Raw genomic sequence first — 18,337 nt, 5'->3', positions numbered from 1 at the left:
TAAAGCTTAAAATTCTTTTGACATATAAATAAATCATACTGAGTACATATATTTTTGAGATAATTATATAATCTCACAAATATAATTTCAAATCTTGGTAAGATGACTAATGTATTGTAAAATCCAGATATTACATGTGTAATTATTGAATGATAAACGTAACTGCTTAATAAATCATTTTATTATGTTTTTTAATGTTATTTTTCAATGCTTTTAGAGGACCCTTATTTATTTGTTCTTTCCTCTCTTTGTTCTTTTCTGTACTCTGTTCAGCCTAACACTACCTACAGCCTGTGGCTTGCATGTGGCTTGCATAAAATTCTGCTTCCTCTTAAAGGATTATAGTAGGAAAAAAGTGGCCAACCATTTAGGCTATGAAACCAGTGTATTACCAAAAAAGGGGGGATGGCGTGATAGGATTCAATCTGTTCCAATTTCTCCTTCAGAATTTATCTCACTTCTTTTGAAATCCTGAAATTGCTCAAGAAAAAAGCGGTCATTTTCAAAAACTGGCACGTAACTTTCTTTGCATCTTTTCATTCTCTCAATCTCTCTTTCTTGTGTGGAAATTGAAGCAGCTTAATGTCAAATGTGGCTAAAGCCAACCTCTCCATATCAAACAAGGCAGCACAAAAATTACTGTGGCAACGATAAGACTGCCAGATAGCGCCGAAAGAGCGAGAGAAGAAAGAGAAGGAGACAGAGGGGAAAGGGAAAAAAGACGACAGAGGGGAAGTGACTCCACTCAATTATACTGCAAAATTGGTATGAGTGAATATTTTTCATTCAGGTGACTGATGGTATCTGCTGAGCAGCAATACAGATAAATAAGGGAGCTTTCCGTCAACTATAAACATCATTAATCATGAGGCCAGCCACTGCCTGACCGGCCGTCCTCGCACCACAGTGCAAGAACGAGGGATTAAGAAAGAGCGACAGAGGGAGATCTTCAGGAGCTTCAGTTCTTCATCCCAGAGGAAAAGGGGCCCACTGACAAGATTCAAGCCTCTATATTTCATTATTTGATTATTTCTATCCTTTCAGAGCCTTCAGTTAGATTCAGCTTTAGTTTTACAGCCAATCAGAACAACCTCATTATTGGCAAAACTTTAAGAACCAAGTAAATGAATTCAACAAATTCCAATAAATGTATTACTTGTTTATTTGAGGAGGGGTGGCTTATTTAGATTCCATTTATTATATACATTTCTGCACAATTCTGCACTATTTCTAAGTCTCTATTTAAATGTAAGCAAATTTGTGATATTGACTATGTTAACTGCTCTGTACAAAAGGTCAGATTTTCATACCAAAAGAAATACCAAATATTAAGAAACTCTGAAATTCATGTAAATATTTCAAAGATTCTACTTTTCACTCTAGTCATTGTCAAAAATATATAATTTGTAATGAAAATTGTTGTTAAATTAAATTAGGAAAGAATGCAAAATAGAAACATTTTCACTAATGGTCTCAGAGTTTTGGACCCCACTGTACATATCTAGCCTATTGGGTATCTACTATAAACAGTAAATGCTGGTGTTTTTCAATTAAGAATAAATCTTCCTTACACTCTGAAACATTGTGTTTCTGTTTACTAAATGTCCCTATAATTATAGAAATACATCATACAATTTTGGGATTGTGATATTTGGCTGTTTTGTTTTTTTTTTTCTTTTTTAACAAAACACTGCAGCTTCAACAAAAAAAAATTCATTTTAGTTACTTGATTAAGTTTAAGGTAAGGTGTGGCATAGCATAATTTAACTACTGTAATACACAACTGCACAGTGAAAAACTATAAAAAAAAATTAATCTGTCTAAGTGTGTGTGTGTGCCTGCATCTTTGTGTGCATGGATCTCAAGGGAGTTGGTGAGATAAGAGAATTCTAAACACAGCATTTCTACTCAGCACACTTGACAATTAGGTAAATGAGCAAACATGTCTAACTGGAAATCTGGAAAAAAGAGGCACCTTGATAAAAGCCACAGTTCAGGTTGAAGAAAAGCAGCTGTAAAGCATGATGCTGCCATCACCATGCTTCATCTTGGATATGGTGTTCTTTTGGTGATGTGCTTTTTTTGTGCAAAACATATCTTTTGGAATTATGGAATTATTATAACTTTTGGAATCATTCTCATCAGACCATAACACATTTTGCCACATGGTTTAGGGTAATTTAGTTGGGCTTGGATGTTTTCTGTGAGAATGGGCTTCTGTTTGACCCCCCTACCCCACAGTCCAGACATGTGAAAAATATGAAATATTTTTCCTGCAGCTCATTTAATCTCTTGGCAGCCTCCCTGCTAAGTATTTGCTTTGTCATTTTGAAAATTATTGAGGGATCTCCTATTCTTGGTAATGTCACTGTGGTGCTCCATTTTCTCCAATTGTTGATGATGGCCTTCACGGTGTTCCATGGTACATCTAATGTTTTGGAAATTCTTTTATACCACTTTCCTGATCGATATCTTTCAACAAGTGAGATACTGTACTGTACAGCAGTCAGATGAAACCAAGAAGATGTCAAGAAAATCCTCCAGAAACAGCCAGTCTTTATTTGGGGTTAATCAGAATGATTTTATTGATGACAACTGTATGATAATTACTTTTGAACATGAGATTGAATGTGATTGGTTAATTCTGAACACAGCCACATCCCCAATTATAAAAGGATATGTAGACGTATGCAACCAGGTTATTGTAACTTTTTTATTTTTCCTATTTTTCCCTAAAAGGTTTCTGATTGTTTTTCACTTTTTTTGTATATGTTGTAATTTCACATTGAGAGTGGAAAAAGTTCTGAAATCATTTATCTTAGTTTCATTTTTTACTTCACAAAAACCTGCCATTTTAACAGGGGTGGTAGACTTTTTATATCTACTGTACATCTAGATGTGTTAAACAACTTTAGAACATGGCACCTTTGGTGGATCACCTAATTTTTAGGTGAGCAAAACTACTGGAACAGATACTCCTAAAGTAAATTATAGTAATAGAGTAAATATTTGGGTGCATATCCCTTGCTTGCAATAACTGCATCAAGCCAGCAACCCACTGACATCACCGAACTCGTACATTCTTCTTTTATGATGCTTTTCCAGGCTTGTATTGCAGCTCCTTTCAGTTGTTGTTTGTTTTGGGGGATTTCTCCCTTCAGTCTCCTCTACAGGAGGTGAAATGCATGCTCAACAGGGTTAAGGTCTAAAACCTTCCACTTTTTTCCTGTGATAAAATCCTTTGTTGTGTTGGCAGTGTGTTTTGGGCCATTGTTTTGGTCCATGATGAAGAGCCTCCCAATTAGATTGGATGCATTTCTCTGTAAATTGGCAGACAGAATGTTTCTGTAGACCTCTGAATTCATTCTGCTACTACCATCATGAGTTATATTATCAATAAAGATTTGTGAGCCTGTTCCTGAAGCAGCCATGCAAGCACACACTATGACACTACCGCCACCGATGTGCTTGAGTATTGGATCATGAGCAGATGCTTTCTTTCTCCATACTTTGGCCTTTTCATCTCTTAGGCAGAGCTTAATCTTGGTTCCAGAACTTTGTGGTTCACCTCTGTATTTATTTGTGAATTCCAATCTGGCCTTCCAATTCTTATTGCTGATGAGTGGCTTGCTTCTTGTGGTATGGCCTCTACATTTGTGCTCTCAGTCTTCTTCACATGATGGATTGTGATACCTTCACCCCTGCCCTGTGGAGGTTGTTGTTGATGTCATTGACTGTTGTGTGTGTATGTCAGAATGTCTTACCTCTTACCCATGTCTTTTGGTCAGTGTGTGTAAACTCTAATAGAGTGTTTCAATTTCACTGCTAGAGTAAAACATGCACTATACACTATACACTTGTACACTATGCAAGTGTTTAACTTGCTTAGCAAGGGCTTGTTAATTAACTGACAACCCAAGTGAGGTGTATTAGAGCAAGTACTAATAATTCAGTAGTTTTACAGGTGACCAGCTTAAAACAGTGTGCCATATATGACAGATCATTTTTAGTCATTATCCTATAATGTTTTCTCTTCCTTATCAACTTGTGCTAGGTGTGACCTCTAATGGGCTTAAAGCAAACCACTTCGTGTATTTGTCTTCATGTATTGCACCCACACAGGTGAACTTTCCTGCTCTTTCTTTTTCTGTAACTCTTTAATATTGAACAGCACACCGGAGCTCTCTTCTGAATGAATTATTCTTGCTAGTAATTGCACTTTCTTCTGGCCTAATAGCACTGCCACAGGAGAAAGCGGGAGAAAGAACACAAAGGACAGTTAATTTGTGATTTCCTCTGCTTATTCAGAGGCAAATTAAGTGTCAAACAGCTAATATGGAGCATATTTCATTTTATGAGCTTTTAATTTAATTCCGTTCGCTCATATCGGGGCTGTTAGCAGCAGTTAGTGCACTACGCTATCGGCCTCCACTCAAACCAAAGGGGTAATAAATAAACATGTTTCAATTAAAGCCTTCCAAAATAATAATGCGCTACTGAGCAGATCAGCGGAGGGCAAGGAAAATGAGATGCTTATAACCATTGGGAGGGTTTTTTTTGGGCTCTCTTTTTGTAGCCATTGATGCCCACTCACAGCTGAAGGCGTGCTGGTTAGATTGATAGCACCGCCGCAAGGTAAAAGCAGCTGTAATTACAGACTGTAATGAGAGGCAGCATGGGGAAGTACTGCAATAATATCCTGCCTGTACTTGGGCATATATTTAAGAGCACTAATAACGATTAATTCTGTTCACCTAGGAGAACTTGTGTTAAAACAATTCAATTTTTCTTCCTTAACCTCAACACCCCAGGCTCCATCAATCCCAAATGCACCTTTGAGCATATATACACACAGAGGCACATACAGGCACACTCAAACAGACAGCTTAGAAAAAGACCTTCAGTACATGCTGTGTATTATTGCATTGCAGAACTCAAGTCCAACAGAAGCATACCTGTTATTTAACCTAAACCCTGGTCTCCAAGCATGTGTCATTTTTATGACCTCATTCAATGATAAACTTAGAATTTCAAAATGTCAGCAAAAGGTGCCAGGTTGACAGCAAGTGTCTGACATACTGTTTGACAGAGTGAAATACAATTTCTTCCCACCATTACAGCTCCATTGCTGTCAACTGGAATCGATACATCATGAAAAAAAAAGACAGCTAACTGTCAGTCCCACCACAAATTCAAACCTAAACATGAGGATCAGAGGCAAGAAATGTTTAATGGTCTAAAAACCATAATGTGGGATTTCTGTTGTGGGCCAACTTCTGTGCTAGAAATGTAACTTTTATTATACTGTATGTGTGTGTATGTGTGTGTGTATATATATATATATATATATATATATATATATATATATATATATATATATATATACACACACATATTTGGAATGGTAAGGCTAGTACTTTTGTTTTTGCTAGACACTGAAGACAGCTGTAAACAACTTAGAACATGGCACCTCTGGTGGCAGACTACCCAATTTAGGTGATCAAAAGTATAGTAACAGATAGTCTTAAAGTAAATTAAAGTAAATAACAGTTAACCTTTGGGTGCATATACCTTGCATCAAGCTGGCAACACAGTGACATCATCAAACTCTTGCATTCTTATTTTGTGCAACTTTTCCAAGATTGTACTGCAGCTCCTTTCAGTTGTTGTTTGTTTTGGGGTTTTTCTCCCTTCAGTCTCCTCTTCAGGAAGTGAAATGTATGCTCAGTTGGGTTAATGTCTGGTGATTGACTTGGCCAGTCCAAAACCTTCCACTTTTTTCCCTGATGAAGGCCTTTGTTGTGCTATCGTCATGAGTTAAATCATCAATAAAGATTAGTGAGCCCGTCCTAAAAGCAGCCATGCAAAACCAAGCCGTAACACTACCTCAACCATGCTTGACCGATGACCTTGTATGTTTTGGATCATGAACAGGTCTTTTCTTTCTCCACACTTTGGAATTTCCATCACTTTGCCAGCGGTTAATCGTGGTTCAAGAACTTTTGTGCCTCATCTCTGTATTTCTTTGCAAATAACAATCTAGTCTTTAGATTGGTATCTTGCCTTATGGTATAGCCTCTATATTTCTGCTATCTGATTGTGATAGCTTTACCCCTGCCCTGTGGAGGTTGTTGGAGATGTCACTTGCTGTTGTTTTTCGATTTTTCTTCACAGCTTTCACAATGTTTCTGTCATCAACTGCTGTTGTTTTCCTTGGCAGACCTGATCAGTGTCTGGTTGTTAATACATCAGTGGCTTCTTTCTTTTTCAGGACATTCCAAACTGTTGTGCTGGTTATGCCCAATGTTTGTGCAATGGCTCTGATCCGTTTTCCCTCGTCTCAGATGTCGTAGCTCTCTTGTCTTCGTGTTGGTTTATCCATTTTAACAACAAATGCAGCCTTCACAGGCAAAACCCAAGAGTTCAAACCAAGAGTAGACATTCAGAGCTATAAACTGTATAAACAATCAATCTAACAGGGCACAACTGGGCAACAAGAAACACCTCAGTCACATTTTCCAATATTTCAGATCACCTGAAAAATGGGTGGGTTCAAACAAAGGTGCCATGTAATAAGTTAATACATCTAGATGTAAATGTCAAGAAATGAAAGCTGAAATTCTGACCTTTCATCTCATATTCATCTTTTGTTCTCACTGGTTCCAATAGTTTCGGAGGGGACTGTATGGGGTTTTTCCCCCAAAAAATGTTTGAGCCATTTCTGAAATGTTTCTAGAAATATAGCTTCTGGGATTAACATAAAGCGTCTTCCAGTCAGAGGAACTTTTCCAGTGAATTTTCCTTTCTAAGCTCTGCTCTTCCATCTTCATCCATTCATAACAAAAGAGAAATCTGTGTACTATTAGCATTCTCGCTCCAGCACACCACCAGACAGTGGCTCAAATCAGAGAAGCCTTGACATGTTCAGCTGTAGTTTTGCATTCCTCTGATGATTCTGTGCCTCTTTGTCTTTCTGCTGCATAACGTGCTGATGCAGAAATGAGTTGTGAAAGATAAAGCACTACAGGGCTGTAACCAATGAACTTGTCTCAAACCACTGAGGTAATTACTGCTCGAGAGTAATGTCATAACTCCTAATCCCCAGCCTCCAACCAGAAAAAACCAAAGAAAATGCTCCCTTAACTCAGAACGCCTACACTGGATCTCGGGATGGTCTCGTCAACACCAAGTTAAGTAAGTTACGTCAAATCAGCATGGCTGCTCACAGCATCAACAATAAACAAAGTAGCACTCCTTACCTTTAAATGAGTTATACTCTATATACAAGTATTTGCTTTAGATCAATCAACATACAGACATATGTTTGTTAAATCTGTAACACTGACTATATAATTCGCTGTTTTGATTACGAAAGTACACATCACTCATCACAGTTAGCTGTCTAGCTTGTTGTTAACAAAAGACAAACATGCAGGCATCCATGTTTTGTTCTCACTTTGTAAAATGCGCAGAGGTCAAAAATTATGTCTTTCAATGCTCTGACTTCTCACCTCCATGGTATGTCGAATGCAACATAGGTACAGACAAGGAAGTATTAGGGCAGAGGATACAGGCATACTGCACATCACTTATTGGTCAAACACAAGCTTCATGGAATGACCAACTCTCTTAATCGCCATTTTAAAACCTGCATTTAGCTACCAATGTATTACTAGCTTTCTAACATTTTTGTTTTTACATAAGCGGTGAATCAAAAGTGTGATAAAAGTTTGTTCAGGCTTCTAGCAAGACAGCATTTGTAGCAAACTGCATAAAAATGTTCATAGCATTTTTAAGGCACACCTCCCAAAGTGACAAAAGAGAAGGTCCTGGACCCCTCGGCAGAACATCCACATGCTGCTTGATACCTCGATGCGGGCAATGCCGAGGAGGAGCAATTTCTTAAGCAAAAGTAAAGTAAGGAGCAAAGACCACCTTGCTCTGCAGAGTCAGGAGGAGGGCAAAGTAAAAAAAAGTCCTCTGGAGCAAAGACAACCTCCTCTATGGAGTCAGGAGAATAAAGAGTGACAACTATGTCCTGGCCAAAGTCTGGATGCGGCTGAGTCATTATGACAGGCAGTGGCGCTGGCCTTCTGCAGGGCTGGAGAGGCTACAGTTCACACTGTCATGTGAATCCACTTGGGAAGTCAAGGCCATCATAGGGACTCAATGCAGCCCAGGGAATTGAGAGGAAAATGAAGAGAAAAAGGGATTGTGGCGTACAAGACTTTTTATCTTCAGTGTGAGAGCTCCTTCCATTCTATGTAGGGCCTTTTATTTCACCAAAGAACACATCAAAGAACACTTCAGGGTTCTAGATATAACTATTTTTTAAGTGTATGCTTTGAACTGTGCACCCAAGATTGAATAAGAGTTTTTAAGCATTATAGCTTGATATTACTTTTTTTTCCCCTGTTAACAGATACAGTAACTATATTCAACCCACTACTTCTCTCTGAGTAATATGCACTATATCAACATATAATATTAACAATAAAGGATGCGATCATCATTCTCTGCCATATTCATTTTCTCCTTATGAATACAGGCTGATGTATATCTCATACACTGTTAAGCAGGTACCGCCTGACCACTTAAATACAGGTGTGGCAAGTCAAGCACGCACTGCAGATAAAATAAGAAAGGTGCACAACTTCACCTTTAATTTAATTCACCTTCTCCATCTCCAGTGCGCTCTCTCTCTCTCCCTCTCTAATCTGTTCTGTGACTCTTTCCTCCTCCCTGCTGCTTGATAAAGCATGGCGAATTGTGTGTCTGAGTCTTGTTCGAGCCCATTATCTCCACATAAGCTAAATGCTAAATTATATTTGCTATTTTGTTTGCATTGACACAGGACATCAATCATATCCCTAGCGCCTTTCTTTCTCTCGCTCTCTCTCTTTCTCTCTGTGTCTCTTTTCACACTGCTCTTTAGCCCATGGGGTGAGAGTGTGGAGATGACATAAAAAATTCATTACTCTTAACAGCATTACTGCATTGGAGAGATATGACTCTAGAATATGGGTAGGAAAGAGAGATAAAGACAGAGAGAGAGAGAGAGAGAGAGAGAGAGAGAGAGAATAGAGTAGAGAATATAATGATAAAGAATATTAAACATAATATGGTCCAAGTAGCTGCCCCAACCAATTTGTAGCCCATACAGTGAAGATTACTTCCCTCTGTTCAGCTGAGCACAGATAAATCATGAACACACAGATGCACAGAAAAATCATAAATCTTTAAGCCAACACTAAAACAACGAAATGGAAATTCTAAAAAGTTCATTAAAGGACCAGGATCCCCTCAAGATTTTTTCACACTTGGCCCGAATACTTATGTCCATATTCGAATATGATTCTTGGCATGTTTGGGGGTGGAGCTCTTAATTGCAGGTTTGCTTTCACACAGAAGAATTCCTTCCAAACTGTGGATCAATTGTGCAATTCTGTATGTCACTTTTGTGCACACAGGTTTTCAAAATGGCAGTCACTATGTTCAGCAGTTTGCTGTTCTTTATTATATTCCTTTGGTACCAAAACATGCTTTTGTGATGCAAGCCCCAGAACACCAATGGACAAGGAAATGGTTCTCTGGACAGATCACAAGCTCGAAAAAAAAACATCATTCTCATGGCCTAATTATATTTATACTACAGCATTGTTTTATGCTGATTCTGACTGGTCAGAAGGTATTGAATAATTTTCTATAATAATAGCTCTGACAATTGTTTGGCAGCAAGGTTTATATTAATGCGCTTGTTTCAATACCTTATTGTTTCTATGGTATCAAATTACAAAGGGACACTCCACATAAACAGATTTTAAAAATGTTGAAAGCCTCCACAAAATTAAACATAGTTACAGACAAATAAGAAGTATGACGTGTTGTTCTTTAATGAATAAAAATGTAGTAGTTGGGAAATTTTTGTGGTATAAGAGAAATAAGAAACTTAGATGTGATGTTTTTCAGGTAAGGAAGGCTGAAACGGATGCAAGTGCAGTTTGAAGTTTAATGAAGAAACTGGCAAACAAATCCAAAACAATGTCCAAAAACATAATCCAAAAACAGGCAGAGGTCAGGCGATCAGCAAACAACAACAATGAGGCAAAATCCAAAATCCCAAGAAGTGAACAATGTCAGAACCAGAATAACAATACACAAGAAAGTTCAGGCAAAGATACACTGAGTGTTACTTCACAGTGAGTATTGGTTTGTGATGCCTTTATATAGGGTGTGTACAGGTGTGTGCAATTAGTAATCAGGTGTCAGCATGCCCCATCATGCTTTATTCCTTACATAGGACAAGGTTCTATTTGCAAAATATTTGACTTGCTCCTTTGGTGCAAAAGGCTTGGCCACATAATAACATTATTATGTATTATAGAGCTTCATATTTGCACATCAAAATATGTAGAGCACTACAAAGATAATTTAATACTGTGCAAAAGCTGAAGAAATTCTAAAAGGTGAAGTAATAATAAAATGAAAATTTCCAAGTGTCAAAATAATTACTATGCTGAGCACCAAACAATAAAACAAGCAGTAAAAAATAAACCAAATTAGCATTTGCATTTAAAACTGCACACATTCTTTAGGTACATTTTTGTGCAGGTTTCTAGGCTGGTAGGATGTTCCAGGTTTCTGTTTCTTCTATTCTTCTGTCTCTGCAGAAATCTGCAGGTAAAATCCCAGATAGCCCTGATGAAGGCTCTTTTTTTTTTTTTAAATCAGAAATGGAGGCCATTACTTAACAAAATACAAAACTTTGTAATATTATTAAAAAACATATTTTGAAACTTGTTTTTCTTTTTTCTACTGAAACGCAGCAAGCACAAAATTTATATAAAAATGTAAGATGAATAATTACTGTATATGAATTAAATATGACCTATTAAGTATAAACAGCTTGCAAAAGAAAGGCCTAATAGTCCTGTCAAAGATGTCATTTGACATTAGAATTGGGGGTGGCAACTGGGGTGGCAAAGCTTATTTCAATTTGGCAGCTACCAGCCTGTGCCACCCATGGGACCATGCATATGCATTATCTGTTCTCTAAACTTCTATAATTATTTTCTATCAGGAAAGACAAGAATTTACAGCAGCTGAATAAGAGTCTTCCTCTTATTCAGTGTGTGTGTGTGTGTGTCTTACTGAACACATGTTGTAGGAAGATGAGTGCTCTGACCAGTGTAGTTAGAAGAATCACACTAATGTACTGCCATCTCCAGCGCTCATTTGTATGTTTTGTGACACATGTTGACATGGTGCTGGGCGTGTTTCTCCTGTCCTTTGATTTCTGATACCAAGAAAGACAGATGATCTCACCACAGAGAAGCATCTTAACTCCCAGGGAGGCACGGCTCACACACCTCCTAATACACACTACACACATATACTTGCAGGCAGAGACACTCAAAACACTGCAAAACGCTGCCTAAATCTGAAATACCGGTAGATTAGTCACACTGTAATCGTGATCTCTTTGTATCTAAAGCACAAACCACAACTAATAATTAATTTGTGTGTATTATTAGGAAGGGATGCATCTGGGATTAGTTTGATTGGGTTATTGATTGTCACACAGTACAAGGATTAGTGATGGTTGACCTGAATTATGGCTTTGTGTGTATATATGGTGGTACAGTGGAGCTGGTAATATTCGCTTATGAATTCGCGAATGTTAAAATTCCTAGGTGTGAATGAGTGTGTAAATGTGTCTTTGTGTGTGTGTGTGTACTTGTTTGTTTTCCTTATTTCAGTAAGCAGCTAATCTACCCATTACATTTTTAATTGTAAAGTACTGCATTGTATATTTTCTTAGAAATTTATTTTCACCAATTATGACACAGAGTAGGGCATGCCAGAGTTTATTATTGTCACTCATCATGGACAAAAAGTACTTTTACATGAAAAGCACGTTACTACCAATTACTATGACATCTAGGGGGATGCTGAAATAGTGCTGCAACAAAAACAGACCTCTGTGCTTGGAACTTGGAAATGACGTAGTTAAATACGATTCAGTGAAGGCTGAGAAATGCTGTCGATAAACCTAAAGACTGAATAATTACCAGTGATCCCCAGAAATATTTTTAACCAATGACTATACCTTTCTCTGAAAACTTAACTGTTTTCATAGTGCTCAAAAGTTTGATTCTATGTCAGGTGAGTAAAAGCCATTAAATGCAAGTGCTGACACTCTGCAGTGTAGAGAGTCAGTGAGCTGGCAAGATGCTTATATAGTAGTTGCGGCTAGCTAAGTGTACCAAAGTTAGCAGAACCCACGTGCAGAGCATCACATATAGAAAAGTGGTGTTAATAAGAGCGCTGATAGATTCTATAGTGTTGATCTGTGTGTGTCTTATTGTCACTCACACATGGAGCGGTGGCACTGGAGAGGGCTCATAGATGTAACGTCCCTGTGTGTGTCTGTCGTCGATTGGCACAGGAGGGTGGAATCCAGGGAAGAACTGAGTCGGAGCTGAAGGAGTAAACATGTATCAGAGTCCAATTCATATCATAAATCCTAATTCACAAAAACACATTCAACATGGCAATCTGCAAACTTCAGCCAAATACCATTCTGTGAATCTCTGACTGACTTAGTACCTTTGGGAAGGTTGTTCCATGTGCCCATTTAACACAAGGCTTAATGCCTTAGTTATACATAGATATATACTATGTGTCCAAAAGTTTGTTGACACCTGACCATCACACCCAGATGTGCTTTTTGAATAACACATTCCAAATTTAGTCGCCAACTGCTGTTATAATAACCTCCACTCTTCTGGGAAGGCTTTCCACTAGATTTTCGAGAGTGGCTGTGGGGATTTGCCCATTCATCCTCAAGAGCATTAGTGAGGTCAGACACTGATGTCTGGCAGGGAAGCCTGGGGTACAGACGGCATTCCAGTTCAACCCAAAGGTGTTCAGTGGGGTTGAGTTTAGTTCTCTGTGCAAGCCACTCCAGATCCTCCACACCATGTCTTCATGTACCTTGCTTTGTTCACAGGGGCACTGTCATGTTGGAACACGTTTGGGCCCCTTACTTCCAGTGAAGGGAAATTCTACAGCATACAAAGACATTCTATATAATTGTGTTTCCAACTTATGGGTGTGATGGGCAGGTGTCCACAAACTTTTGGCCATATAGTGTACATATTAGAACTCTACAGTCAGATCCATAAATATTTTAACATCGTTATTGTGATTTCAGCTGTCTACCACAGTATACTGGAGGTGAAATTAAATAATGAATATGACCGCAAAGTGCAGATTTTCAGCTTTAACCCTTTCTTGCAGTACACTGGTGTTCCATTCCGCCTACAGAATGGAAATCAACTCATCAGACATTTTCAATCTGTATAAAAAAATTATTTTATTAAGATTATAAGATTAGTTAGCACATTGTTGGGTTTAACTGTGTTTAGCTGCTGGTGAGCAGGGTGATGGGAAAGGGGAGGGGTGTGAGTCCCCTGTTTGGCAAACAATTCACACCTCTCCACAATAACATTGGTACAGAGTTAAAACGGACAGCACAACTAAAGGTTTTTGATAGTAAAACACTGTATACAACTGCCACAATAAAATTATAACATTTAAACCTAGTAGGCTAGGCAAAAACAGACATACTTATGAAAAATTCTTAATGCCCTGAATGTCTACTTTCATCCTTCCATTTATTTTCTGTACTGCTTATCCTACACAGGGTCGCAGGGGAGTCTGAAGCCTATCCCAGGGAACTCAGGGCACCAGTTGGGGGACACACTGGATGGGGTACCAACCTATCACAGGGCACAATCACACACACACTCCCATTCACATACTGCGGACAATTTGGAGATGCCAATCAGCCTACAACACGTCTTTGGACTGGGGGATGAAACCGGAGTACTCGGAGGAAACCCCCAAAGCACGGGGAGAACATGCAGAACAGGATTCAAACCCCCAACACTGGAGTTGTGAGGCAACAGTGCTAAACGCTAAAACACCATGCCCCCATGTCTACTTTCATATGAGCCAATAACCACTACTGTTGAGTGTGACATTACAAATAAATTCAGTGCTGAACACGGGTATCCCAAAACAGGCAGAAATACCAATTATAGCACGTTTTATATGTTCTGTAAAGTCAACAATCAACAGACTAATTACCAGAGTAAATACAGAGGGTTTACCACATGATGTATATCACTGGTAAGCCTCAAAAACAGGAAGACCAAATTAGAATCTGCCAAAAAACATTGAAAAAAAATCCAGAAACAGACAAGTCAAAGAACAACTTGTAACAGAATGATGGGAAGAGAAGAATATGAAAAAGGGAAGGAATTTCTCATGATCCAAGCATAACATATCATCTTATGGCATGGGCATGTATGGCTGCCAATGGAACTGGTTCACTTCTTTTCAACTCTGAAGGCAAAACTGAAGGCAAAATGCCCCAAGAACAAGCAGAACCTAAGACAGCTGCAGTAAAGGCCTGACAGAGCATCACCAGGGGAGAAACCCAGTGTCTGGTGATGTCTGTGGGCTCCAGACTTCAGGCATGACAATCTGACAATTTAATTTATGATTGTTAGTTTGTCCAATTACTTTTGGTCCCTTAAAGGGGGAAGAGGGGTGCCACATATAAATAGTGCTGTAATTCCTACATAATTCACCCTTTTTGGATATAAATACCCTCATATTAAAGCTTGGAGTCTGTACTTTCATTCATTATTTAATTCACTATTTCATTCATTATTTAATTCAACTCCAACATACTGTTGTAGACAGCTAAAATATCAATAACTTTGTCCGTGTACAAATATTTATGGACCTGAATTTATATAGCCAAAAAAGGGAGCTATTCACTCCAGCAGTGCATGCTCCCAGGACATTATTGTTGCCCATAGGCACATTTTTTTCACAGTTTTTTTTTTTCTTTAAGATGCCTGTATAATGGAATAAATACATTTTTATTTTCTGATGCAAATAACAGTTAATTAATCTAATTAAGTTAATTAACATAAGAAATTTAAAGTTGAAAACTTTACTCAAATACATAAAGTCATTATTTTGGCTACATTGACTTTTATTTTTTTTTAACCAGTATTTTTAAGTCGCCTTCTTGATCAAATAAATAGTCTAATCTAGGATTCTAACATAGCTAGCTAATGTTTGGCTATGTAACTTTTGTACAGGTGTGTGTATCTGTTTCCCATCCCACAGTATCTGTGAAAGTTCTCTGGAGGTTGCATGGTGGTTACTAGTAATGGTTGACTAATCAAATAACATTCATGTAACCAACTAACTCACTAGTACAATAACATTTAAAAGTGACCCAGATGCTTTCTGGCACTAAAAAAATGTGCACATAAGACTGAATCAATGTGTCTACTAATCAATGTATCTACTACAATGTATCTCTCACAAAACTGACATTTATAAAAAAAAAAAAAAAAGAAATAAAGAAAATACCTTTGAAGTCACCGCACTACTGCTGAGAATAGCTTTTTTCTAATGAAAATGACTCACTCAAGTAACAACTTGTAACGATTGTGTTCGCAATTTATTGCTTATTTGCTGTATAGTACGATGCTTATTTACAGTAAGGCTCACCTGGCAATGTAAATAGTAAAATAACTTTACTTTTGTTCCTCTGCTTTGCTGTAGTGTGCAGTGGAAAAGTGATATAGGTCTGTAATATGTGTATCTATTGTTCAAACCCTGTCCTACAGCCACTGCCACACTCAGCAGTGTGTTTCCTCCTGGTCTCCTCTCACTCATTAAGGCCTGCTTTCCCTCATTCCTCAACCCTCATAAGGGCCACTTCTGTTCTTATTTCATATGACATTCACCTGGTTGCAGCACTGCTGAAGCTGCAGACGCACAGTGCTTATTTCCAGAGGCCTTGAGACAGTCAAATTCAATAAGATCAAAATCATTTGTAGAAAGTTGGACCTAAGTGAGCTCTTGTGTCTTTGAGTTTGAGTTTGAGTTCGTGCATTCACAGGTATGCCTCTTTTCACTTTAAATACAGGCTCTTCTAACTGGCTGCACGTTATTCCTCACTCCTCACCACTGAGCATATTTTTTTCTTTTTCCTTTTCTCATCAGTTATTTCAAAACCAAATCCTTTCATGACACTTCTCCTTTCCTTCTCTTTTCTTTACTCGTGCATCCTCATGCTCATATGATGCCCTTTCCTTGGTTAATTTATACCTTCTTTTTGCCCCTTTTCTTTATTCTTCTATTTCTTATCTATTCCATCAGTATTAAGAGTACACCACAGAAACCATCAGTTTCTCTTGCACATATAGACTCAATATATTAGTGAACTAGACAGCTCCTGCCCCTACAGATACACAGTAACAGTGTGCAGAGACTAGAAAAGGGGGAAAATGAAAATAAAGAAACAAGAGAACAAAAGAAACAGAAGAAAAGGAGTTTGATCCAGCCATCCATCTAAGCTTCCTCCAGAGGGGTTGGCGTGCTCTGGCTCTGCTCGCTAAAGGAGTAAATTGTCCTGCTCTGAGGCTTGCTGTTTTTATTTGTGTCTGCTTAGAGCAGTGACAAACAGCTGCAAGAGGTTTGGGAGGAATTTAGCACACATGTCAGGGCTAACTCTGCTATACTCACTACACACAGTTTTCTCCCCAGGCAAAACATTGTGTCTCATATCCACTGAGAATCATGGGTAATATATAATAGCAATAAGAGCACTCAGTAAAAGGAATTTAAGCAAACAGCAAGTGCACTGGGCAGCAAATTGGTCCAGCAAGTAGCTCTGCTTCTTCATAGCTCCAGAGTCCCTGGTTCAATCCTGAGCTCAGGTTACTGTCTGTGTGGAATATCACATGTTCTCCCCATGTCTGCATGGGTGCCCTCCAGGTTTTCTGCTGCCAAGAAAATTTGGCAAGTTATTATTTTGCTGCCAGGTTATTATTTTCTCAGTGTGACTGTACTGCCTAACAAAGCACTTTATTCAGGACAAAAGAATTGCCATTTGGCCTCAACTGAACCGTGAGTCACAAGTTGCATTAAATCCTTAATACAGTAAGTAATTATAAACCTCAGAGGACAGTTTACATCCAAACATTTCAGACAATTCCCCAGTAATACTAAATCAAAACACATGTGACCTGTTCAAACTTTACTTTTAATCAGGTTTTTTGTCTATTGTTGTAAACAGTTTTGCATTCTGTCTCTTCCCTTTTTCAAAACACAGACCCTTACATACAAGCGGTTCTAATATTTCCCTGTCATTATTTTAAATGGTGCTCATTAAGTTTTATGTGTTTACAAATGGGTTTTAATGACAGGGGCAATTAAAGGCAGACTTTGACCAGCCTATTACTTTCTAATAACACAAACTGGGCCTATTTTGGAGGAAAGAAAGGCAGGGTACGATCACAATTATTTTATAAAAGGGAGCCACAGCCCCAAGCAGTTAATAACATCATGCCCTGAAAAATGTTGGAAGGTCTCTGTTATAAAGGTTCATTAAAGATGCTCTTTTGGGATCCCTCAGACTAAGAATTAATTGTACTCTAACCACTAAATCAGAATGTAATTGAGAAGTAGAAATACAATGCAATAAGCTTTTTAGGACAACTTTTCAGCAGCTAACTTACTGATGTTGCTGCAGAGGTAGAACAGATCTCAGTTTATTTTACTGATGTAAAGACACAGTGACAGACTATTATGTGTTTATACCATAGCACTGTTGAAGTCTCAAATCAGATGGTCTGCATTAATTTTCTCCAACAACAGTCTACTACTGTCTATGACAGTAGTTTCGGCTGTGACATAAACAATAGGTTTATATTAATGCACTCTGTAAGAAAAGCTCATTCAAAGGGACTTGTACAGAAGACTGAGAGAAAAAGGAGTGAAAAAAAGAAAAGCAATTAAAAATCTGCATAGAAAAGGGGAAGGAAAGGCAGAACATTATGTGAGTTATTAATGTGGAACATATGATGATCCCACAGAATTCTCTCTCTCACTCTCTTTATATGTGTGTTTATATGTGTACTGCCAGATTTCATTACACCACTTATCTCCTCATTCACATGTCGACTGAGCTGATGACTGAGGAGCCAAGGAGCGTTAAGTCAGGTGTTTGTGTGTGTGTGTGTGTGTGTGTGCATGAGAGAGAGAGAGAGAGAGAGAGAAAGAGAGAAAGAGAGAGAGAGAAACATACAATTCATACAAGCCCATTAACCACCTTTAAAGACTTTCATACACATTTGCATGCATATATTAATCAGCATTGGCTAAGACTTAAGTACAAAGCAATCTCAGATAAAGAAAGAGAGATTTGAGTGCTCAAGCGAGGTTATTTGTTATTGTCTGG

The 18,337-nt window shown here is 38.1% G+C and overlaps 1 protein-coding gene across 5 annotated transcripts in view; it reads right to left on the bottom strand.

Moving 5' to 3' along the window:
- gli3 (GLI family zinc finger 3) overlaps nt 1-18,337 on the bottom strand; it is a 173,122-nt gene that overhangs the window by 79,012 nt on the left and 75,773 nt on the right. For all 5 annotated transcript variants that reach the window (XM_026937844.3, XM_026937846.3, XM_026937842.3 and 2 more), the window contains one exon: nt 12,376-12,481. In XM_026937844.3, coding sequence (XP_026793645.1) covers nt 12,376-12,481 — 106 coding nt within the window. The remainder of the gene's footprint in view (nt 1-12,375; nt 12,482-18,337) is intronic.

Source organism: Pangasianodon hypophthalmus, chromosome 22, assembly GCF_027358585.1.
Source record: "Pangasianodon hypophthalmus isolate fPanHyp1 chromosome 22, fPanHyp1.pri, whole genome shotgun sequence".
Lineage (NCBI taxonomy): Eukaryota > Metazoa > Chordata > Actinopteri > Siluriformes > Pangasiidae > Pangasianodon > Pangasianodon hypophthalmus.
This window is presented reverse-complemented; position numbering and strand designations above follow the sequence as displayed.